General features: G+C 52.0%; 2 protein-coding genes across 6 annotated transcripts; one reads left to right on the forward strand and one right to left on the reverse strand.

The window, feature by feature from the left end:
- The first annotated feature begins 748 nt into the window (after window positions 1-748).
- Gas2l2 (growth arrest specific 2 like 2) lies at window positions 749-10022 on the forward strand. Its single transcript, XM_046457530.2, has 6 exons — window positions 749-1627; window positions 3184-3425; window positions 4265-4372; window positions 5466-5562; window positions 6086-6341; window positions 6955-10022. Exons 1-6 carry the CDS (start codon window positions 1243-1245, stop codon window positions 8441-8443), a joined length of 2577 nt encoding a protein of 858 aa, XP_046313486.1. The 5' UTR covers window positions 749-1242; the 3' UTR covers window positions 8444-10022.
- Rasl10b (RAS like family 10 member B) lies at window positions 9367-21700 on the reverse strand. 5 transcript variants are annotated; one of them, XM_046457535.2, is made up of 4 exons: window positions 21566-21700; window positions 17928-18281; window positions 12355-12479; window positions 9367-11880 (listed from the first exon to the last, which is right to left on the reverse strand). In XM_046457535.2, exons 2-4 carry the CDS (start codon window positions 18141-18143, stop codon window positions 11610-11612), a joined length of 612 nt encoding a protein of 203 aa, XP_046313491.1. In that variant the 5' UTR covers window positions 18144-18281; window positions 21566-21700; the 3' UTR covers window positions 9367-11609. The 5 variants fall into 5 exon arrangements, with proteins under 5 accessions (XP_046313491.1, XP_046313487.1, XP_046313490.1 ...); XM_046457531.2 differs by lacking the exon at window positions 21566-21700 and adding an exon at window positions 21085-21194 and having other exon boundaries at window positions 17928-18286; XM_046457534.2 differs by lacking the exon at window positions 21566-21700 and adding an exon at window positions 21085-21129.
- Between the last annotated feature and the right edge of the window lie 1855 nt (window positions 21701-23555).

Genomic DNA, 23555 nt, shown 5'->3' on the forward strand with positions numbered 1-23555 from the left:
CCACCTTTTATAAAATCCCCCCATACCTTCATCTCTCCTTTACTGCCTTATTTTTCTCCCTGGTGTTTATTGCCATCTTACTTACCCTAGATTTATTTATCTGTCATCCATAATGCAAGTAGCCTCCATGATGACAGACACCTGATCTTTTTTGTTTCTTGCTGTATCCTCAGGCCTACAATGGTGTCTGGCACATGGTAGGTGCTCAAGAAACCTTCATTGAAGAATGCATAGCTGTGGCCATCGGAGTGAGGCACTGTGATTGACAGCAAGTTCCAGAAGAATTACATGGTTAAAGCAAGGGATGGAGCAGGTTCTCCAGAGAAGGTGAGAAACACGGTGCGGACAGGGGTGCTGGGAGAATCATGAGGAGAATCATGAAGTCCCACCCAAAACGGTACCTGTGTTCTGATGGTCTGACACTTTCACACATTATTCCTTTATTCCTTACAACATCCCAGAGAACTAGACATTACCACTCCCATTTTACAGTTGGGAAACTAAAGCACTGAGAGGCTAGGGAGTCATGCCTCTTGCACAGAGATTTCAATAAAACTCCTCTGTCTTTGAACTCTATTGCTGTGTCTCTTTCATACTCTTCCTCCAGTACTCGCTACGAGGGGCCCCATCCCTAGCCCTGCTTCTCTCCCCCACGCCCCAGAAGCCCGCACTGGGAGCAGTCTGGTGAGAAAAGCCATCCCGAGCCTCTCTGCTGAGCTCCACCAGCTCTCCAGGGCCGGCTGTGCCTGGCAGCCTGTGCCTGCCCGAAGGGTTAAGGAGGAGTGTTTGTAGCAAATGCTGTCTCCAAGGAGAGGAGAGGAAAGCAGAGCGGGGAGGCTGACGGCCATGCCAGGTTCCCTGGCTAGTGGTAGTGGCAGGTGGGAGGCAGCCAGACTAATCTGTCCAGCCCTGGGGGCGAGAGAAGTGTCCTCACCTCCCCCGTCCCAGGAGGTGCTGAACTCTGAGTGGGCTGGGCAGCCTGAGGGTGAAGTTGCTGAAAGGCCACCAAGTAGGGAAAGTTCTGGCAGGGACTAAGGAATGTGGGGGAGCAAGGGCCCGGCCCAGAGGCTAAAGCCAGCAGCAAGCAGCAGAGCCGGAAGTCCTAGGCTCTCTGAGAGTGGAAGGGGACCTCCCCTACCCCAAATCCAGGAGGTCTGGGCCAAGACCTAGCAGGTAGCAGGAGTATAGAGGCAACAGCGGGAGAGCAGAGGTGCCCACCTCCTCCCAGCTGCAGTGCCAGCCATGTCTCAGCAGGGGGGATACAGGAGGAGGCCTGGGACCCCAGGGCTTCCTGTGCGCAGCATCCGGCCCTTCAAGTCCAGTGAGCAGTACCTGGAGGCCATGAAGGAAGACCTGGCTGAGTGGCTGCGGGATCTCTACGGGCTGGACATTGACGCAGCCAACTTCTTGCAAGTTCTGGAGACGGGCCTGGTGCTCTGCCAGCATGCCAACAAGGTCACTGAGGCTGCTCTGGCCTTCCTGGCTGAGGCACCTGTCCAAGCCCAAAGGATTCCCATGCCCCGGACTGGGGTTTCCTGCAATGGGGCCGCCCAGCCGCGTACCTTCCAGGCCAGGGACAATGTCTCCAACTTCATCCAGTGGTGCCGCAAGGAGATGGGCATCCAAGGTAACTACCCTATCTCAGACCCTTATCTTGTGGGGTGTTCATCCTCTCTGTGAGGGCTAGGCTAGATCTGGGGGTGAGGAGCCTGGTTGTTCCTTACAGGTTTGACTCACCTCTCTTCAACCTCCCTCTCCTCATTGCTTAGCAAATCCTCCCCAAATAAATATTGATGATTCATACAACAAACATACATGAAGCACCTATTCTGTATTGAGCACCTTGCTGGGCATCAAGAACTGAGGGGGATGAGACCCATTACCCAAGGAATTCATGATCTAGCAAGACACATAGATACAAAAATTACAGCCCAGGTGATGGATGCTCCAAGTCCAGGCGAATGTGCCAGGGAACCAGGAAAGAAATCAGTGACCTGGTGATGTAGAAGTGGGAGCCCAGCAAGGTTACACAGAGGAAGGCGATTTGGGTTAAATCTTAAGGAGATATGAGAAGTTTGGGGAAAAGAGAATTCTAGGCAGATGGACAGCAGTGACAAAGGCACAGAAAAGGTGCTGCATTTGGATGATTGTGAGAGGCTGGGGCATGGGGTAGGGGAGGATGAAGTGGAGGCAGGAAGCCCAACAGACAATGGTAGGGAGGGACGCAGGCATGCTGGGGCTTGCTGGATTCAGGGGAGTAACATGTCAGGATCTGTCATCTCATTGAACTTAGACTCAGGAATAGGATGTGCCTGAATGTTGTGCCATCCTCCAGGCCAAAGATGGTAGGAGTCAGGCAGGAAAAGGGTCAAGGTTAGGCTCCTGGCTGGTGGCAAGGCATTGAGGAGCAGGATTGGAAGGTTAATAAAACTGGTGTTTGGGCTGAGGGTCTAACTCAGAAGTGGATTGCTTGCCTGTCAGGCACGATGTCCTGGTCCAATCCCAGCACCACTAAATAAATAAAATAAACAGGCGTTTTATGGAGCACTTACCCTGTGTTAGATATTATCTGTAAATGCCAACAACTATTAGCTTATCCAATCCTAACAATCCCATGAAATAGACTACATCTCCACTTTGTAGAAGAGAAAACTGAGACTCAAGTCACACAGCTGGTAGGTGGGAGAGTCAGGACTCAGCCTTATAAGGCAGCATGTGCAGAGCCTGTGCTTGACCCAGACTGGTTTGACCTGGGCTGGGGGTTGAGTCTAGGCGCACTCTGGATGGGGGAGGTGAAAAACCCTGGTGGGAAGCAGGACAAACTGCTTCCTGTTCCTGGACTCAGCCTGAGAGCTGAGTGCGGATAAGGGCAAGGTTGAGGGAACCCTTTCTCTTCTCTACAGCCCACAGCCAGGTTCATGCTTCCTCTGTTGTTCCTCCACATGTCCCTCCACATCTTCCCTGCCCCAGCTTCCACTGTGAGGCTGGCTGCCCTGTCTGCACCCAGCAGCTGACCAAGCTGCCCAGACCCCTCCTGCTGGCTGTCAATCACCCCAAGATCCTGAAACCTGAGCCCTCTTTCCAAATTTGCTACCTGGGTCTGGGGAAGACCCCAGTGTTCCCACTAGGAGGTCAGTGGGGGACTCACGAAGCCTGTGCCGCTTCTCCCCCGCCCCACACCAGAGGTGCTGATGTTCGAGACTGAGGACTTAGTGCTGCGCAAGAACGTGAAGAACGTGGTGCTGTGCTTGTTGGAACTGGGCCGTCGTGCCTGGCGCTTCGGCGTGGCGGCACCCACTCTGGTGCACTTGGAGGAGGAGATCGACGAGGAGCTGCGGCAAGAGCTGGCCGTGCCCCCACCCGACCCCCCGCAGCCTGCGCCTCCCAAGCGCCATCCCTGCCACTTCCGCAACCTGGACCAGATGGTGAGGTGCCCAGCACGCGCCCTCAGGTCCTTCGCCACACCCCCTCTCCCCCATCCCAGCCAGCCCTCTTTGGGCCACCCACTGCTTGAGCTCTAATCCCAATTGTGTGGCTTTAAGTCACGTTCCACTCTGAGCCTCAACCTTAACCACACGCTGCTGCAATAGCTGTGTCGCGTATCACTTTTTTTTTTTTTAACCAGCCCGGCCCTGCTTGGCTCTCATTCAGCCCCCAGTGGGATGGGTGTGAACAGGGATGATGGCATCCTCTCCAACACTCTGGCTCAAGGCCAAGTTCCACCACTTCACCACTATGTGACTTTGGGCAAATTATTTAATCTCTGTGCCTCAGTTCCCTCACCTGTAGCATAGGGACCGCAACAGCACCTACCTTCCATGAATGCTGTATTAATGGACCAGCACATGCCAGCATGTGGAATAGTCTGCAGAGAGGGGACACTTCATAGGATAGGGCGCGCTTGCTGTGATTAACCCCATTTCTTCCATTAGAAGAAAGGGAGCTCAGGGAAACTTCTTAACTAAAGTCCTATGATTCAGTGGCAACTGGACTCTGACAGGCTCACCAGATTCTGCAGTCCACTTACTTAGCCATTATACCACCACCTCCATCAGCTGACCCTCAAGGGCATTGGACATAGATGGCTGCTCCTGGTCTTCTCTACCCTCTACTTGCTTCTCAGCCCCCAACCCCAACCCTCAGCAGCAAACTCAGGGGTGGCTCTGGAAGCAGGGAGGATCCCATTTAATTTGACCCAGAGTGGGGGAGGGGACTTGGGTGCCCAGCAGAGGGGAGGACTGAGCCTTCTGTCCACTGATTGCAGGTGCAGAGCCTGGTGAGCCACTGTACCTGCCCAGTGCAGTTCTCCATGGTCAAGCTGTCTGAGGGGAAGTACCAAGTAGGAGACTCCAACACCCTCATCTTCATACGGGTAAGTCTGGTCTGGGGGTGGAGGGGCCCCTACCCTCAGCAGAATAGGGTTTCTTTTCACAGATGTTGGCCAGGATTAAGGGCAAGGACAGTAAGCCACCATACCCTCCAAGCCATCAAGCCTTGGGGCTTTCCTTCTACTTGGAGATTTCCAGGACATTCCTGGCAAAGTTGGCAAGCCTATCCTCTCCTTCCATCAGGACCTGCCATTACCTCCACTGTAGCCCAGTCTAGAGAGTACCCTCAAGAACAAGTGGGGTATGAGGAAGGTACCCTCACTTTACATTCCATTCTACTCTACCCCAGGTTTTGGTCAGAGCAAGGGGCCTAAGAACCCCAAATCTGTGTTCAGTGCATGGCCTCAGCCACATGCACCCCAGAGTCCCCCCTTATATGGCTGGTTGTACATTTCTGCAAAGTGAGTAGTAGTACAAGCTGAGATGTGCCTCCCATTGGATAATAAACCTCCTGATACCTGGGTGCACCTCACCAGAAGTGGTCTGTGCCCAGGGACATGGCCAAACACTTTCCTTGAGTACAGGCCACACCTGGGAGCACAGCCAGAATCCTGAGCCCTCACCCAGAGCCTGGGGCAGTAGCCTTGTAACATAGGTAGGGGCAACATGTGGTGGCCCCACTTTTCAACTGAGGAAACTGAAGCCTGGAGAGACTATGTGACTTGCCCCAGTGTGGAGTGGGACAGGACTCTCAGAGGTTCTGTCACAAACATCACAGAGGCAAGCCAGAAGCAGTTGGGACCCATTTCAGACACAACCAAGGGCAGGAGCCACCCCTCTGTAGGGAAGCAAGAGAAAGGAGTGCGCTGGGGCCTGACTACCTGATGCCCATGTGGTCCCTTGTCTAGTTGGGGGACAACTTTCTGTTGGCCAGTTTTGCCACCACCCTTGACAACATATGGAGGTGACCAGACTACAAAATATGCCCGCTTCCAGCCACACGTGTGCAAGGGAGTGCCTGTATGTGATCAGTACACGAATGGGCATATCCCTGAGTGTGTTTCAGAGGCCTTTGAGAGGGTCCAGGAAGAGGAGATGCCCTCCACCCTGCCCTTAACCTCACCCTTGCCCCCTCAGATCCTCCGGAACCATGTGATGGTGCGTGTAGGGGGCGGCTGGGACACGCTTAGCCATTATCTGGACAAACATGACCCCTGCCGGTGTACATCCCTCTGTGAGTCACCTAAGAGTCTTCTCCCTGTGGGGCTGGCGGGTTGGAGAGGTGTAGCGCTGGGTTAGGAGGCCAGCAGCAGAGATGGGAGGTGTGCCCCTACTGTGGGGCAGTTGTGGTGCAGTACTCACTACAGCCACAAGGTGGGGTGCAACACATGCAGAATTGGCATTTGGTCAGTGTGCACCTAGGCAGAGCTTAGGCACAGTGGTGGCACCAAGCATGGTCTTTAGTCCTTCATGATCTCCTTCAACATCTCAGGCTTCCCCAGATAAGCATAGAATCTACGTAAAAGTCTTAAACCTGCAATACATTACACAGCTTTAAACAAGGCCCTCAGCTGGGCCCTCCTCTGACCAGATTGTGTCCCCTAAACTTTTCCTGTAAAAAAACTAGTGCTGCTACTGTAGGCCCCACTATCTTTAAAGTGGGATGGGGGCAAAGCACAGCTGGGTGAGGGGAACAGTGAGTCCCATCAGCATTGAACCCTTCCTTCCTCTCTTTCTCTGGGATACTGTGTTGGTAGCCCACAAACAGGGCAGCTTCCTGAAGCCCCCAGGCTCACTGGTGCAGCATGAAGTGAGGGTGCAGGAGGGACCCTCGCAGCTCCAGCCCACAATGACCATCAGCCGCTCACAGAGCCCACAGCCGCCTCCGGTCGACTGGAAGACATACACCTCTTCAGGCCGAAGGTTGAGGCCTCCTACTTCCGGTTCCCCCAGACCCTGCAATGAACAGGGAGCGGGGGCAGGGGACCTCAGAGAGATGGCTTCATTCTTAAGGTACAGGAGAGGGATGGAGAAGGGCCTCTTCTTTGGAGTCCATATTCTCAGAGGCTGCCCCACCTCAGATAAAGGGAACAGCACCACACCCTTCCCCTTCCCCACACCAAAAACAAAACAAAACAAAAAAACTCAGATATTTGGAACCAAGATAGCTCCCATTACTTTGGGAACATTTAGGTACTTCCTATGCCCACCCATTTCATAAACAAGGGTGCTGAGGCCCAGAAAGGGAACAAAGCCAAGGTCCTTCTGCCACTTCATGGTAGAGCTGAGACTAAAACCTATCCTCAAGACAGGTGTCCTCTGGTTATCAGACCTCTCTGGTCTGGGTCATCACTCAAAGGATCTGAAGTCACCACAAGCCTGGAACAGTTTTCCTCCTATTTGATATTCAGGGAACCAGGAGAATAGACTTCATCAGGGACTGATATAAGGGGAACTTTAGGACAGTCATGGGGGAGAAGGCACATTTGTCCCACTCAGCATGAAGTCTAGTCAGCATGTAGTCCCAGTCGGGGAGAGGCTATTCTTCCTAGAGCCCGGAGACTGCACTCAATGACCCTCCTGCCTGGATAAATCTCCCCTTCCAGCCTGTGATTTTCATTTTCAGGTCCCAGGAGAGGCTACTCATCCCATCTCGGAGGCAGCTATCAGCAGGAGGCAGTCCACCCAGCCCCCAATTCTCATCTACCCATAGGAGTCGAGACCCACAATGCACTCCATTAGGGAAGAGAGAGGACAAATACCCCAGTGACCTCTCCAGGGGAAGGACTCCCACATCTTGGGTTCATGAAGAGAAATCCAGCCAGGGAATCCATGCCAGGGTCCCTCCCCCCAAGAGACTCCAAGAGGCCACTACCAAAGGGACATTACTAAGAAGACCTTCTCTCCTGTCTTGTCCCTCTGGTGCAGCCCAGCCCTCAGGCCTCAGGCTGCCACTTCAGAGTAAGGCTGAGGGTGCTTCCCCCCAACTCAGGGAGCCGGCATCTGTTCATTCTCCATCCCCTGTCAAAGGACTCACCAGGATCCCCATCCGGCGGTCCCCTGCCCACCCCTCCACCCCAGGAAGCAGCTTTCTAGGCACTGCAAGTGGAGGTCCCATGGCAGAACCAGAGAGAGGCCCCAGTCCATTAAGGGTTGTCACTGGGGACCTGGCTAGGTCCAGACATGGGGACTGCTCTGTAGAAGCGAGGCAGAGAGACCAGCAGGTCACTCCAGGGACGGGAGCACCCCAGGGCCTGAGCCCACAGGAGTGGGAAGGGAGGTACGCACCACTGGCCTTGGGCAGAATCAAAGAGAAAGACATCTACTGTAGCCTTGAAGAGGACATTGTGGCCAACATGAAGCTACTAGAGGTGGGGGGTGCCCATCCCCAGAGCACAGGGTCTCGAGTTATCCCTCGTAGTGGAGTCTATGTCCCCAGTCTGGGCGGGCAGTGGCCTGAGCCTGGAGGTCCTTATGACAAAGTCATCCAAGAACTGGCTCAGGGACCCCCCCTCCTTCTTAAAGTGGATCTGGGAGCCTGGAAGGGAGCCTCTAGCAACTCCCTTAAGCCAACTGTCACCACAGGCCCTGGAAACCCAAAAGGGGAGCTGGGAGCCAGAGAGAGTGAGCCAAGGGCAAGAGCAAACCCAAGTACCATGGGCACCAGGATGAGGGAGATCTCACCTCCAAGAAGGCAGGACTGCTCAGGCCCGACTGTGTCTGCCAGCCTGGAGGCCCCCAGTTCTGACAAAGCCAAGGCATGCCTGGGCAAAGGCAAGAGAACACTCCGGAAGCCCCAGAGAATCCCATCCATCTACAAGCTGAAGCTGAGGCCCAGAATCCGGCCCCGGAGAGACCACAGACCTGAGAAACTGCCTTCCCGAATCCCCCAGCCACTGGCCTACCTCCATCTGGGTTTGGCCAGGGCGCCCCCCAAGGGCAAGCTCTTGAGAGCTGCACTGGGCAGCCAGGAAGGGGAGGCATCTCAGATGGATGGAGCTTTAGCCGGCAAGGAGAAGAAAGAGCCAGTCGCCCCCAAGCAAAGCAGCCCCCAGCCTCAAGTAAGGCAGCTGAATCAAGTCCCACTCCTACCAGAGGAAGAATCTTGGGTCTGAGGAGCCTAAGGATTGGGGAGAAAAGAAGCAAAAGAATGCCCAAGTATTCGAGAAGAGAAGGGAAATTCCCTCACCTCAAAACAGGGCCTTGGCCAGGGGCAGACCAGATGATAAACATAGACTCAAACTGTTCAGATGAGCAAACGGGCAACATACTATTTCTATTCCAGCATTAGGCCAGGGGTAGTGGGGTGATCTTATATCTTATTGTCCTCCCTCAAATAAGCTCCCTGACTCCTGGCTTCTGGCCATACCCACCTGTTTCCACAACTGTAAGTTATTCAACACATGTGGGTCTGTCCTTGAGCCCCAAGCTTCTTGAGTCCCTCAGCATTGTGGAGGTTTAGGAAGGTGTGTCTTCAAGCATTATCCCATGCGACAGGTGGGGACAAGGTGGAGGGAGCCTTTCTCTTCTCAGGTTCAGCCCACCTTGCCCAACAGTCTTCTCTTTCCTGGAGGTGGCAGGCTGTCAGCTCCAGACAGGGACAAGGGCAGCCAATGCAAAGGCTTCTTCAGGCCACTGTTGCCAAGGACTCCAAAGCTCTGAAGGGTCAACTGGTTGGTGCAGAGTGTTCCTAACACATTTATGTCCAAGAAGTCAAGATTGAGAGACCACAGAATCTCAGCCCTGAATGGGAAGGAACAGATGCAGAAGCAGTTGGGGCTGAGTCCTGTTATGAAAAATTTCCAGAGAGTGGCAAGCAGAAAAGTCGTTTCCCTCCTGGATGGTTTCCATGAATTGGAGGGTTTGGGGTTGGGTGAAAAGGAGAAGTCTCCCACTCTTATCCTTTGATCTCTTGGTTGACCTGGCCTCTGGGACTGGGGGCTATCTCATTACCCTCACTCCTCTTCCACACAGAGCTCAGAAGGCAGGCACCCTTCACTTCCCTCCCTCCATGAGGAAAAGCCAGTCGACACCTTGGTACAGAAACAAGGGAAAACACTCCCTGATTTTTAATCTGACTTCCAATAACAGCTCAATGGGCATCACACACACTTCCAGACCCTGTGGTGGGAAACCCTGGTGGGGGAATGGGGGGAGGACAGAGACTCAAAATGGGTGCAGAGGGACCTGAAATCCAACACCTGGAGTGAAGTGGTGGCGGTGAGAGGGGTTGGACAGAGGGTACATTCCAATGGCTCCCACGGGGGCAGCCAGAGGCCTGGGTCCCCACCCTCACCTCAGGAACCTCAGAGTTGGGGGTAATAGGGCAGATGAGATGCTGTCATCCTTAACCCCACCTCCTGCTGGGCCAGGAGGTGGGGGCACAGGAGACAGAAGGAGGCAGGCCCTCTTCCTTACCCTCCCAGCCACTCCTAAAAGTGTGGGGAAGGGGAGCCACCTCCTCTGTTTTAGAGCGGGGCTCAGAGAGAGCAAGTCACTTGCCCAAAGCAAGTAGCACAGTGAGACTAGAACCCAGGAATACTGGACAGCCCGAGGTCAGGGCTGTTGCTCTAGGGCTGTGCTGCCTCCAGCGAGTGGAGGGAGTGGGAATCAGTGGGTGTGGGGAGCTGGAGAGAATCACAGATTCCCTCCCTTACTGAATGTCCATAATAAATTCCCCACCCACAGCCCTTACTCCAGACTCGCCTCCATCACTGTTCTGGGCTACTTGATTTCCTGGTCTATTTGCTTCAGCCTTACCTAAGGCTGGATTGTTATCTGTTCCCCTCTTTTAGCAAGGGACCTTGATATCCTCCCACCAGACCAGGGCTGAGGGCTCAGCCTCAAGGAGAACTTCCTTTGGCTGGGGGTGGGGAACATGGCACCCCTTCTCCCTCCCTCCAAATCCCCCAGCAATCCTTCAAGCCATCTCTATAATCTTATTATTGTTATTTCTAAATCGGTACAAAACTGACAGTGATCAGCTCCGGTGACGAGAGGTAGAAACCCGGCCAGGCAGCCGGAGAAAATGGGGGCGGAGTGAGTTAGGGCATAGGGCCAACTGCTGTTGGGACAAAGGGGTGTCAGATCCTGAGGGTGTCCACCTATGGGTGGAGATGCAGGCGTATCTCCCCCAAGCACAGGGGTTCCCATAATTCTTTTCCTGGCTCTGATCCTGCCCAGATTAATAAAGGTAATCTGAGAGCTGAGGCAGGCAGAGTCTGGGGTAGTCAGATTGAGATGGGTCAGGGAGACATAATGGTCACAGGCATAACCTGACCCCCTCCTGGGCACCATCCTGCCTACCACCAACAGCCCCCCAGAACTTGACATCCCCCAATCTGGCAGACCACCCAGTGCAGGAGGTAATAGAGGACTGGAACTTGGCGTCATGGAAAGGAATCTATCCTTTGGGGGATTCCCTCTCCATGCTCTGCCCAAAAAACAAAAAGTTTTAACCCAGGAGGTGATCTGGCTTTGGGGTCAGGAAAAGGGTGAGGGGCACCCGGCAGGGACGGACCATCGAGTTAAGGCTGGAAGGTAGGTTGTTGTGTCTCTGGGGGCTGCTGTGCAGGGAGGTCTCCCTGAAAGTGGGAGAGCTCAGCCTTCTCCCCCTGACTGATCTGGGACCTCAACCCTTGGACCCCTTGATCTGGATCCTTGGGCCACCTGCCTCTCTCTGCCCTGTGCCAGTGGTGCTGACAGTCAGAAGGCCTGGCACCACAAAGATGCCAGGATCTTTGAAAAAGGGATGGATGAAATGAGAGCCCTGTGAGTGGAGCTGGGGGGTGGGGAGGGGGATTGGAGGGTGGATAAGACAGGTGAGGACTAACAGACGCTTGGACAGACAGACACGGAAAAGGAAGACACTGGGCAAAGACAGACACACTCTGGAAAAGATAAGTGGGGGCCTGGCCAAGGTAGCACCTCCTCACCCCACCCTCCATTTCACACACTCACCCCCAATCTCAAATGGCTGTGGTGCACTTTCAGGCCAGGCCAGGCCCCGCACTAACTACAGCACTGAAGGTGGCTGCCCCAGGAAGACAACCGTGGGAGAAGGGGAGTACTGAGAAGTTAGCGGAAGCTCCCCCTTGCCCTCTGCCTCTCAGAGCACGTGTGGAGGTGCTCGTTTGTGGGGTGCCTCAGGCCAGGACCGTCAGAGTTCTATTCTGCTGGCTCCCGCCTCCAGCCCCAGTCCCGGAAGCAGCCCCAGCACCACCCTGCCCTCCTCCGGGGCCAGCGGGTCTGCAGCCTGTGGCTGTGCAGGGCGCCTGTGCATCACATGATGGCGCAGCGGTTCCGGCGCAGAGCGCCCTGGAAGCGCAGGGCAGCGTGCACGTGTTTGCAGCGGGCGCAGCCGACGCTCTTGAGCAGCTCGCTGAAGAGCAGCAGAATGTGCCAGTTGTACTTGGCTGAGCATTCCACGTAGCCACACTTCCAGGTCTTGCGCACTAAGTGCGACACGTTCCAGCGTGGGATCACACGACCGCGCTGCAGGTCCCGCTTGTTGCCTACGATGATGATGGGTGTCTCGGAGGTACCAATAACCCTGAAGGGTGAGGCAAGAATCTCAGAACTCTCTTCAGTTTCACTGGACTCTACACTACAGTATGTTCTGTTCCAGGTACAGCTTTAAGTCCTTGGGTTGAGTTATATTCTCTAATCAACACAACTGATCCAACAAACAAAACCCCCCAATTACCAGATATTATTGTATCTCCATTTTATAGATGAGGAAACTGAGCCTTATATGTTAACTGGCCTATAGTCATGCAGCTGAGTGATCCTGGAAGTCCTGGTCCTGGAGACTATGCTCTTAACCACTCCACTATCCTAAACACCCCACAGTTAGGGGTGTTTGATTTAACAGAAGTAAGGACAAAAAAATATGAGTATGTGCATATTTGAATGGGTGTGTGAGAACCAGAGGGCACATACACTTCACCACTATTCCTTTTCCTCTGAGGTAGGTTAGCACTGGAGCATTCACAGGGTGGGATTAAATGGAATCATAGCCCCTTACCGCGTCTCCAGGATCTGCTGGCGGATGGTCTTGACGTATTCAAAGCTGTCAAAGCAGCAGATGTCATAGACCAGGATGTAGGCATGGACACTCCGGAGTCCCCTGCAGCAAGCATCTGCCCACTCCTGTAACACCCAAGCCAGTGCAGGAGTTAGAGCAGCCACGACCAGCCTCCTCCCAGCAGACTGACAGTGCTTTCACCTGCCACTGCACCAGAAGCCTTCCATCTGTCCCTAAGGAGGCCAGGCCCAGAGGGAATGGAGGTGCTCAGTGCTACAGCTTCCCTGCCCCCAAGCCAGGACAAAGCAGGTCACATTGACTGACTTCCAGGGTCACTGCTCGGTCTTGTGCACATCTGGAGGTTAGATCTGCCTTGTGACATTTTGCCCCCTCATCTATTCATCCAGTGCTTTGTTCAACAAGCACATTTATTAAGTGCCTCTAAGATCTCAGCCCTGAGCTCATTATTATATGCTGAAATCCTATCTCCCAATACTCAGTGAAGTATCTCCTCCTCTAAGAGGCCTTCCTGATTTGCCAGCCTTCTAGCAAGCAGGAACTATTCCCCTCATCTCCTGTATTCTAAAAACCCTTTGATTATCTCCTGGGGAAACGTGTTCCATTTTCAATTTCCCACATTTGTTGTAAGCTCCCAAGAGGGCTTGGCCAGAGGGCTTCACTTGACACACTCCTTCCTCTGCTCAGTGCCTAGCTAGCACTGTTGGCTTTTAGCTGATGCTCCTTAATGGCACCACAGAGCCTAGTGAGCTCTCCATGGTCCTGAAGCCCACCTGGCCTGAGCGGAGATCAATGCCTCTAACACTGCCCTGAGATTGCTACCTGATGGGTCCCTTCTGTATACCCCTTTCTGCCCCAAGGGTTGACAAGTAGAAAACCTGAGGAGAAAAAAATTGAGACTGGATACATAAGGCGGGTAGGGTGGGGATTCCATCCTAGAGCAGGACCCAGAGATGGACCTTCCTGAATGTCTGTGGCAACTTCTCAGGGAGAGCTGCAGCTCAAGATGAATAGGCCCCTGGAAAGACTGAATGTGCTAAAGAGAAGATTCATCATGAGATTAATTAGCTAATTAACCTGCCAACAGATGCAACTGCAAGAGAAGTTTCACAAAGCCAGTGTACTGAAAGAAGGGGACCCCTGTCGTTGGGGGGGGGGGTGTAGAGGCCTTCAGGGGCAATGGGAATCAGGTTCTTCTCCTTTGAGGTCCCATGCAAATGATTAGGAGGGGGCCGAGATGTGGTTCAATGGTAAAGTATGTCCCCAGCATGAAGGAGGAGGAGAAGGAGAAAGGAAAGGAAAAAAGACTAGAAGCTGGTGGAGGCATGTCCCCTATGCTAATCTGAATTAAGTTGGGGCAAAGATTGGGAACAAGGGAGAACTACAGCTGGCTCACCACCTTGAGAAAGGACTATGAGGAAAAAGATTTTTGTGGCAGAGGTGGAGAGGGAAGTCTGACTTCAAAACAGCAGTTCCAGCTGAAAGGTTTGGAGGATGCTGCAGTGGATCTCCCCAGGGAGATGATGTGGCATCTATTCTTTGTGCTGAGGTTTTAATTTTTGGTGCAGGGAGAGGATGCTGAGAAAAAAAATCCAAAACTGTAGGAAACCATGAACTGGCTTCCTCTCAGACCAGGGAAGAATGCATTCTGTGAGACACAGTGACCCTTGGGAGCCAGAGACCTGCATGTGTATGAGGTTTTCTCTATCCCACACAAGGAGTGGAAACTGGTGGGAAGAGAGAGGGAGGAGAGGCTCCTACTCTCTGCAAGCTCTCTTCCAGGGATAGGGAGCAGCTGCCAGCCTTCCAGGGTGACAGCCCCACCTTTCCCTCAACATGCTCCCTCCTCCAGGGGACCTCCAAGCTGCCTCCCACTCACTTCTCTCTGGGGGCCCTAAAAGGGACAAGCAGAAAGCTTCTGATTGGCTGAGTTATTCCTTCATCCCTTGATTGAAGGGAGGAATCAAGAAAGCACAGCTTTCCTTCCAGTTTGCTCTGTGCAGGGTTCTAATTTGTTCCCCACAAAGACCATTTTAGAGCTGTATTAAGACAGAGAAAAAGGGGCTGAGCATATAGCTCAGTGATACAACATATACTTAGCATGGTCAAGGCCCAGGGTTTAATCCATAGGGTGCATGCATGTGTGAGTGCACATGTGTGCACATGTGTGCGCATGCATACACACACACACACACACACACACAGAAGGAGCTATGGAAACTGAGTCTTGTTCCAGGGACATAGAAGCTGAGAGGCTCAGTCACCTGGGGCTCAACCATGCATTTGTGGGTATTTCTTTGGTAGGATGCATATGCCCTCAAACCTCAGCTTCCTTCTCTGATAGAAGGGTCAGTGGAAGGAACAATTTAAGCTTAGACCTAAGAAATACCACTCTCCTGGGCTGGATCTCATTTGACAATGGGGAAGAATGTATTTTTTTTTAAATTTTCAAATAATAGCCATCAGGATTCTTGAGTTTATACTGATCTCTGGGGCTTCTAGGGTCCCTTCTTAGTGTTTCTCTGCCCAAAGTCCCCTACCTGTGCTCCAGGAGTAAAATCTACTAGAGTCCCGGGTCAACCATGAAGAAAAAGGCCAAATGATCCAATAGAAAAATGGGCACAGGATATTAATAGTTTTCAGAAAAAGAAACACAAAGGCCTTTAAAACACATGGAAAAATACTCAACTTCACTCATAAGCAGAGATGCAAATAAGGATTACACTGAGAATATAATATTTCATCTCTCAGACTGTCAAAAATATAACTGACAATATACTCTGAGAGTAACAGGTTCTCAGAGTAACAGGTTCTCAGATACAACATTTTATAGAGGGAAATCTGGAGATATCTTCTGAATTCTAGGTATATTTGTCCTTTGATCCAGCAATGATATTTCTGGGAGTCAAACCCATCTATCTATCTATCTATCTATCTATCTATCTATCTATCTATCTAAAATGTACATGTATATGTATAAAATGACTTATGCACAAAGCTATTCATTGTGGCTTTGCTCAAAACAGCACAAGATCAAAAACCACCCACTTGTCCAACAAGAAGGGATCAGAGGAACATCTTTTCAATGGAGTACCGTATAGTCATGAGAAAGGAATGAGGAAGTCCTTTAGATATTGACAGAGAATGTCTCCAGGTTATGATGTTAAGTTAAAAAAACAGACCAGACTTGGTGTCACACACCTTTAGTCTAACCTGCTCTCTGGAGACTGAGTCCGGAAGATTTCAAGTTCAAGGCTAGCCTGGGCAATTTAGCAACACCCTGTTTCTTATTAAAACAGGAACAACAACAAAAGAAACGAAGTATAGGGCTGGAGGTGTAGCTTAGTGGTAGAGTGGTTGGCATGTGCAATGCCCTGGTTCATTCTTAGCACAAGGAGGCGGAGGAAGAGCACTCTCTATGATTTTTGTTTTTATGTAAAAAAGGAAGTGGAATAAGAATACATTTTTATTTGAGCTAAAAAAAAAAAAAAGAAAAATCACTGAAGTATGAATGAATAACCAACGAGGGGCTGGGATATAATACAGTGGTAGAACACTTTAGCAAGTGTATGGCCCTGGCAGGCCATGGATTTGATCCCCAGTGCCATACAAAACCAAACCAAGCCAGCACAGTGGTACATGCCTATAATCCCAGGGGCTTGGGAGGCTGAGGCAGAAGGATTGCAAGTTCAAAGCCAGTCTCAGCAAAAGCGATGTGTTAGGGCTGGGGTTGTTGCTTAGTGGTGGAGTGCTTGCCTAATACATGCGAGGCACTGGGTTCGATTCTCAGCACCACATGTAAATAAATAAATAAAATAAATGTCCATCACCAACTAATAAAAATATTTAAAAGAAGAAAAAGCAAGGCACTAAGCAACTCAGTGAGACCCTGTCCCTAATAAAATAATACATAAAAGGGCTGGAGATGTGGCTCAGTGGTCAAGTACCCCTGAGTTCAATCCCCAGTACCAAAACAAAAAACAAAAAACAAACCAATGAGAATGGCTACAGAGTGTAACCATGGGATGAAGGGGGCAGAAATGGGACCAAGATTTCTCTAGACCACAGTATTAAAGATAGTTTTAAATTATTCAAAAATTATAATTGCATTGAAAATAAATAATTAAATGTGAATAAAGGAACAAAGCTTAGTGGCAGGCTGGGAGCAAGATATGAGCATCCACTCAGGCTACGATCAAGCCTCCTTTATAGAGAATAAGAGGACCTGACCCCAGGATCTGCTCCCTGGGACAGCTCAGCCACACTGCTTCTGGACAGCTGTGTGGATCAGACTTTTGTCTTTGATGCTGACCCCAGGCACCTAGGATAGGAGAGATAAGCATCTCTGGCAGGTTGGGCCAAGGTCCTCCTGCACAGGGTTGCTGAGACAATGTTAAGCTCCCCACAAGCACTAGCTTCCCAGCCTGAGAGATTGCTGTACCTTTTTTTAAAATAAGGTACTCATTCTTTTTTTTTACATATTTATTTTCAAGTTGTAGTTGGACACAATACCTTTATTTTATTTATTTTTCTGTGGTGCTGAGAATCGAACCCAGGGCCTTGCACATGCTAGGCAAGTGCTCTACTGCTGAACCACAAGCCCAGCCCTGAGATTGCTGTATCTGCTCAGTCATAACTGCCCAAGGCTCCACCTGCTCCTCCTTCTGTGGCTCCACCACAGTGCCTATCTTTAACTGCAAATCTCTGTACACTCTGGTCAGAGGCTTCCTTTATGAGCAAACATATCTTGGAGCCCAGCTTCTCTGTCTACCCTACTTTCTCCCAAGCCACAGATAGAAGGAAGGAGGGTGGGACCTTAGCAAGTTAGGGGAAAGTGCATTTAATCTCCTTAATCTCCAGGGGCACTGGGGGCACTTAAATCCAAACACTGCAGAGAGGGTGCCCAGCAGGCTGATCCTGAGATTTGAGGAAGGAGGGATCACCTAGGAGAAGAGGCCCTTGGGCAAGAAATGATTGGGGTCTCCAGAGTCTCTAGAACACTCTTTTTCCAGATCCCAGCCTGTCCTGTTGTCCCTTTTACAGACAATGAAGATTTAAGTCAGAGTCTGAGGCCCAGAGAAGTAACAGGCAAGCAGCGTTCTCCGCCCTTTTCCTCACTGCTCCTTACCTGTCTATTTAGTTGACATCACCTCCTGTAATGCCCACACACCTGAGTGGATTAGATGCCTCCTCAAGGGCAGCCTTAGCTCACTCCTCTTCTCCAATCATAGCATTTATCATACCATATAATACATGTGTTAGTCTTCTCTCAACAGACTCTGAGTTCTTTGAAAGCCAATTCCATATTATTTTCCTGGCCATTCTGCCCTGGGCCCAATGCAGGGTCTGGCACACATTAAACAGTCATCAAATATTTGTTGAATAAGCTAGCATACAAATGTCTGGCTTCTTGGTGCAGCTCTAAGCAGGGTGACCCAAGGTGCAGTGCAGAGCTCTCAAATCCAGTGGCACAGTCCTGGCAACAGGGCACAGCCTGAGCTGCTTGGAGTCCAGCCTCCTCAACCCCACCAGCCATGGCCCTCAGAGCTGCCTACCTGCAGTGTGTTGACAGGGAAGGCGCTGATGGGCGGGAAGTCCAGGATCTGGAGGTCGTGCACATGGCCGTTCATGACCACAGCAGGCAGGTAGAGGCGGCGGGTGGTGGTGGGCACGCAAACCTCGCTGAACTCGTTGTACAAGAACTGGCGCACGATGGCACTCTTGCCCACACCTCGCGCCCCAAGCACGGCCACCCGGTAGGTGGAGACCATGCCTCCCGCCCCACTCCGCCACCACGTCCTTGCCTGGGGCTCTCCCGGGCTGCATATTCCAGGGGCTGGGGGCTCAGCCACCGTCAGGACCAATCATTGCTGCCTCTGATTGCTCTCTGGGCCCTCTGTGGACTCCACCTGGACTAGGGGACAAGAGGTGGGCTTAGTGCACAGGCTTATACCTGGATATGTCCTATACTTTTCCACCTCTGGGACTTTGTGGAAGCTCTCACTGCCACTTAGAATGCCTTCCCTTTCCCAGAACCTACCTCCACCTATCCAAAACCTCTCTATCCTTTCTTCTCCATTTTTTCCTGCTATTCCACCAGTACATTTCATTTGACTTGCATTGCAACCTGATTTTTCACCAGGTCCAACTTCCCAACCATGGTAGGCTGCATAGCAGAGTGGAAAGAGCACTGGGCTTGGGTTCAAAAGCCAGCTTTCCCACTGAGCCTGGGACAGGACAGCATCTCCTGAGTCTCTCGGTCTTATTTCTAGGCAAGGATGTCTTGGGGGAGGACTTCCAGGCATTTTATGGGGAAACAATTCTTTCTTGTACAGATCTGCCCCCCACGGCAGCATGTTACTTCCGGGGAACTATGGAAGTAACTGCTAGCAGTCAGTCTCCAGTCACCATGATGACCAAAAATGACTCCCACATTTCCCAATACCCCCAATCAAAAACAAAATTAAAAACCCAAAGACTTAGAGAAGTGAAGAACTCTTAACCACCTGAATTGTCAGCTAAGTCTAGCTGACAATGGTGGGGATGCACTAGATGACCACATTAGCTCCGGGACAGCAGCACCGCTGAGCACATGGTTAGCACAGGGTAATCTCCCTATGGGAGAGAGATTGTTATCTCCACTTCAGCAGGAGGCCGAGTGTGCCCAGTCACACATTTGGAAATGGCAACTACTTCATTCTACAATATTGCAGCACTTCTCACTTTCAAGTGTAGTGATTCTAAGTGGTGACTGCCCATAGGCCAAGGGCTGGGTCTGATTCTCTGGCATTCTTTGGGGTTCACAGGACTTGATACAAAGCTGGTGCCCAGAAAAGGGCTGCAAAGCAACTATACTTTGAGAGGGATCCATTAGCTTCTTGCTTGTTCAGTTTCCATGAATTTTAGAGCTTGGGTATAAACTCCAGCTTTGATGTTTCTATGTTGTGGGATCAGTGGGCAAATCACCTGCCCAACCAAGCTGTGCTTTGCACATATTTAAAATGGGGTTAACAACTCCCACTTCTGAGATAACCCCAGTAAGTCTCATAGCCAGGAGAAAGAAAGAACTTTTCTTCTCTTAGGAATGGCAACCCCCATTACTACTAGGTCTAGGACAGGTGGGTTTTCTAGATTCCGATGGGGCCATGCTTTCCAGGGTATGTACATACTCTTCCTTTGTAGACATAGCTGGATGTCCTCAAGCTGTCCTGCGTCAAAGGACTCAATCTATGGGGTGTGTGCGCATGTAGTATAGTAAATTAAGGGCAGGATTTGGAGTGAGAAGTGCTGAGGTTTGAGTCCCTACTCTGCTGTCCATAAAATGTCACCTTGGGCAAGAAATTCACAGGGTGTTGTGAGGTCATGCATGTAAAGACCAGTGCCTTTACACAGAGTAGGGGCCCAAGGAACATTGACTACTGTTACATGCAGAGGCCTTTGACTCATTTGAGGTTTTCCACAATCTCAGTGGGGCCCTCCTAGCAATCCTGGGAGTAGTCACTATCCACTGTTGTATGGATTCACATACATGTGATATGTCTGTGTGAGATTCTTCTCGTTTTATTGAAGGAAAAACAAAATTAAAAACCCAAAGACTTAGAAAAGTGAAGAACTCTTAACCAGTTGAATTGTCAGCTAAGTCTAGGACCCTGATGTCCTATGTATCCCATACATGTCCTTTCCCCAACAGGTGCCTGTACACTTATGTTCCCCCCACAACTGCAGAAGTACCAATTCCTCTTCTCCATACACCCCCTAGGCCCCTCCAGCATCCCTGGACACTGCCAGCTTGGCAGAGAGACTCAGCTGGGTTAATTACATAACAACCAGGTGGGGAGGGGGCAGTCCTAGGGGAGGAAAAAAGGGCAAGGGATGCCAGAGGCTGGCTTGTCTCTGGGTGTGGCAACTTGGGGGATTCTAGGATGTCCCTTACCTGAAGATTCTGCTGGATACTACATTCCCTGTCCACAAAGCAGCCCTTTCTGGGGAGTAGCAGAAACGAAGGCAGGGAACAGCCCTGGAGGCAGGGAGAGGGTACAAGGGGGTACAAGGCTGGCAGGGGCCAGCCTCCTAGAACTCATCAGGCCCAAGGGTGGCCCTGTCCCCAACTCAGAGGTGACCAGCGTCCCTTCCTTCTTCCCAGCCAAGGGTCCTGGGTCTAAAAATTTACTAATGCCACATGCCTGGTTGGGTGGGGATGGAAGGGCCCGTCCTAGGAAGCAGGGCCCAGGCCCCTGAGCTCCCTTCCCAAGGCCTGCGCTCTGCAGTGAGTCTGCAGACAGCGGCGGGCAGGAGATGGGCCACACACTGGGGCCAAAGCCTGGTTCTTGACCCCTTCCCTCCCCCCGGACACCTGGGTCCTTGCCCCCGACCAAGGAGGGCCAGGGCTTTTGCGGATCCCGAGGGCCAGGTCACCGGTCCGCCAGCTGTTTGTCCCCACCACGTTCGCGTGGGGGAGGGTGGAGGGCACGGGAGGATGCTGGGCTCCCCAGGACCTGCCAGGTAGGAGTCAGGGGGACGCAGGCGCCCAGCTCGCTCTCCTCCTCCAGCACCTCACAGGCACCCCCGGCCCCCAGCTGCAGCTCTCACGTGGCCGCCCCGCGCCGCTTCCCCGCCGGCCCCCTCCTCCGTCCCCGCGCCGGTCGCCTGCCGCCCCAGAGGACCCCGACCCAGCCCCGACCCCGGGCCCAGCCCGCTCCCTCCGCCGCTTACCCGGGGCCGTGCTCGCCGCCCCCTGCCCTGGCCGCCGGCGGGGCCGCGCTCCCCCCGGGCTCCGGCGCTGCCGCGGCTCCCCGCCCGGGGGGAGAGGAGGGCCGCCCCCCGCGGCGCAGAGGGCGCGGGCCGGCGGGCGGGCGCGGGGGCAGCGGCGGCGCCGAGGGTCGCGCTCAGCCCTGCTCTGCCGGCCGCGCCGCCCGCTCGCGCCCGCGGGAGAGGGGGCGGGGCATTCCGCTGGGTCCCTGAGCCCGACGGATTCCTCAGCAGCCCCGACCGCTTCCTTAACCCCTAGCCTCGACCTTCACCTCCCTCGAGACTCTCCCTACGAGAATTTAGCTCGAACCTGGAGTGGGAAAAGGGGACGGGAGAGACTCTGAAGTCTGGCTGCGTTCCAACTCCTGCTCTCAGATCCTCGCATCCTCTCCTAACCCCACCTCAAGTTCCCGGTCACCCACCTCCCCAGTTCTGTCCTTCTGACCTTTACCAGTCCACTCGATCAGTTACTGGCAGGAGCCCAGTGTGGGCCCCGCACTGGGGATTAGTCGTCCAGGTTTTTCTCCTCCAGCCCCAAAGAGGTCTGAGCAAAGGGTGGTCACTCTCCTCCTTCCCTGCGGCAGTTAGAGGCAGACCAGGCTAGCGCAAAGCAAAGCTGATCGCCTGCCAATGTGTGACCTCCACTCCCGAATGAAAACTGCTGTGTCCCTTTCCTCTTCAGTCTGGAGCATTTGCCAGGGTTGAGGGCAAAATGACCCAAGTATTTATTTTAAAACAATCATCATCAACATCATTTCATCACCAATAGCTAACATTTATTGTCCCAGACAATAAATGTGCTAGGAGCTTTGCCTGAATACTCAAATTTAATCCCCACAACGTTCTTTGAGGTAGATTCTGTTCCCCTGTTTTGCAGATGAGATCGCTGTGGATGAGAACAGCAGAGTAACTTACTTATCTGCAAAATGTGGGAAACAAATGAGAGTCTCTGGCTGGGTAGCTGCTGGGTTTGGCATAGGGCTCACAGTCCAGTGGGAAGGCCAAAAGCAGACAAGGCACTAGAAGGTGTGCAGTGTGTCAAGACAAGGTGCTGGGGGAGGGCAGAGACAGTAATCCAACTCCTTAGTGGAGTCAGTGGAGGCTTCAGAGAAGGCAGCTTTCAAGGAAGCAACCTTTAAAAGAAGTGGACTTAGGGAACGGGAAGAAGGGGTGTTGTAGAAGAGGACTTGCAGACAAGAGAAGTCAGAAGCAATTATAGAGGTTTGAGAAATCAGTCCAAGAACTAGTCAGAAGCCCGGGAAGTATGGTGAGAGGAGAGGCTGAGAAGTTGGTTAGGGTGAGGTCCCAAAGTTCCCGAGTGCCAGGGTGAGTTCAGATAATAGCCCTGCGCTGAAGGGGAAAGCACAGAGGACTTTGGAGCAGGGTAGCATGGTCAGGTTGCATTTTTGATGCCATTAGGGCAGTGAGAGGGATGGTCTGAGAAATCTGCCAAGTATTTTCACCCCTGGGGCCCTGCATCTTCCACCATGACTTTCCAATACTATGGGTCCCAGCTCTCCCACAGAACCCAGTTTTCTTCCTCCCTTTGGGTTCTGTATTTTGGACACCTTCCCAATTGCTCCCCACCCAGATCTGTCTAGGCACAAAGCATGAAGCTGGGCTTCAGAATCAGACAAAGGTGGATTTAACTTCTGGGTCTGTCACTTACAGTGTGACTGAGACAAGTAACTTTTGCTTTTTATGAAATAAAGATGTTATTAGTTGTTGACAGGATATGACTTCCATGTGTATAATCCTTAACACAATGCCTGGCAAGGAATAGCGAGTCTCAGTGTGTGGCCTTATTTTTTCTTGTCTTTTTAGAGATACATAGCCATTCTAGGGAAGGGGGGCAACCCCTGAAAAGTGTTTCCATTTGTTCTAGGTTGGCTTCTAGAGGTCTTGGATGTGAGTAGGAGGAAAAAGCCTGGGGCAGTAGCTGAAAGCAAGAATAGGGCTGGGAAGGATAGTGCCTCCTCCCAAAGCAGAATGCTACTTTATCAGGGGTAGAGAGATGGAGAGAAATCGGATGTTACTGTCCCCCGCCAGGATCATTCTGGGGTCACTGGGAGCCTTTTAATTTGATTAAATTGTTTAGGGCACTGTCTCCTGTGGTATCTGAAAATCGTTAATCCTTCTCCTGCCTGAGGATCCCAGGTTTCACGTTATTCCCCTGGGACATAGTTCCATTTCAGCTCAAGGGGGGCTAGAAATAAGAAACTGAGCAATGCTTGCACTCTGACCTCTAGGTCAGTCTTCTTAGAAACATCTCAGCTTATATTAGGGGAAACACAAAGCCATGAGTTAATTATGGAGTTTACTGGCTTTCAGTGGTAGGTCACTTTTTATTAAAAAACAAAAACTAATAGTATCTTCATAGAGTGGCAAATTTGCCTGAATTTAAGGCATTGAATTCATTTTGGTTTGCTGAGAGT

The sequence above is a fragment of the Marmota monax genome, unplaced genomic scaffold (genome assembly GCF_021218885.2).
Source record: "Marmota monax isolate L192 unplaced genomic scaffold, Marmota_monax_Labrador192_F-V1.1 WCK01_AAM20220418_F8-fsc00417, whole genome shotgun sequence".
NCBI lineage: Eukaryota > Metazoa > Chordata > Mammalia > Rodentia > Sciuridae > Marmota > Marmota monax.

Excerpts from the sequence above, each read along its gene's own strand:
- Gas2l2 (XM_046457530.2), top strand. The coding sequence starts at position 1,243 with ATGTCTCAGCAGGGGGGATACAGGAGGAGGCCTGGGACCCCAGGGCTT. Across the intron at positions 1,628-3,183 it reads CAAGGAGATGGGCATCCAAG|AGGTGCTGATGTTCGAGACT; the intron begins GTAACTACCCTA and ends GCCCCACACCAG. Across the intron at positions 3,426-4,264 it reads TCCGCAACCTGGACCAGATG|GTGCAGAGCCTGGTGAGCCA; the intron begins GTGAGGTGCCCA and ends CACTGATTGCAG.
- Rasl10b (XM_046457535.2), bottom strand. The coding sequence starts at position 18,143 with ATGGTCTCCACCTACCGGGTGGCCGTGCTTGGGGCGCGAGGTGTGGGC. Across the intron at positions 12,480-17,927 it reads TCCCTGTCAACACACTGCAG|GAGTGGGCAGATGCTTGCTG; the intron begins GTAGGCAGCTCT and ends TGGGTGTTACAG. Across the intron at positions 11,881-12,354 it reads CAGCAGATCCTGGAGACGCG|GGTTATTGGTACCTCCGAGA; the intron begins GTAAGGGGCTAT and ends CTCACCCTTCAG.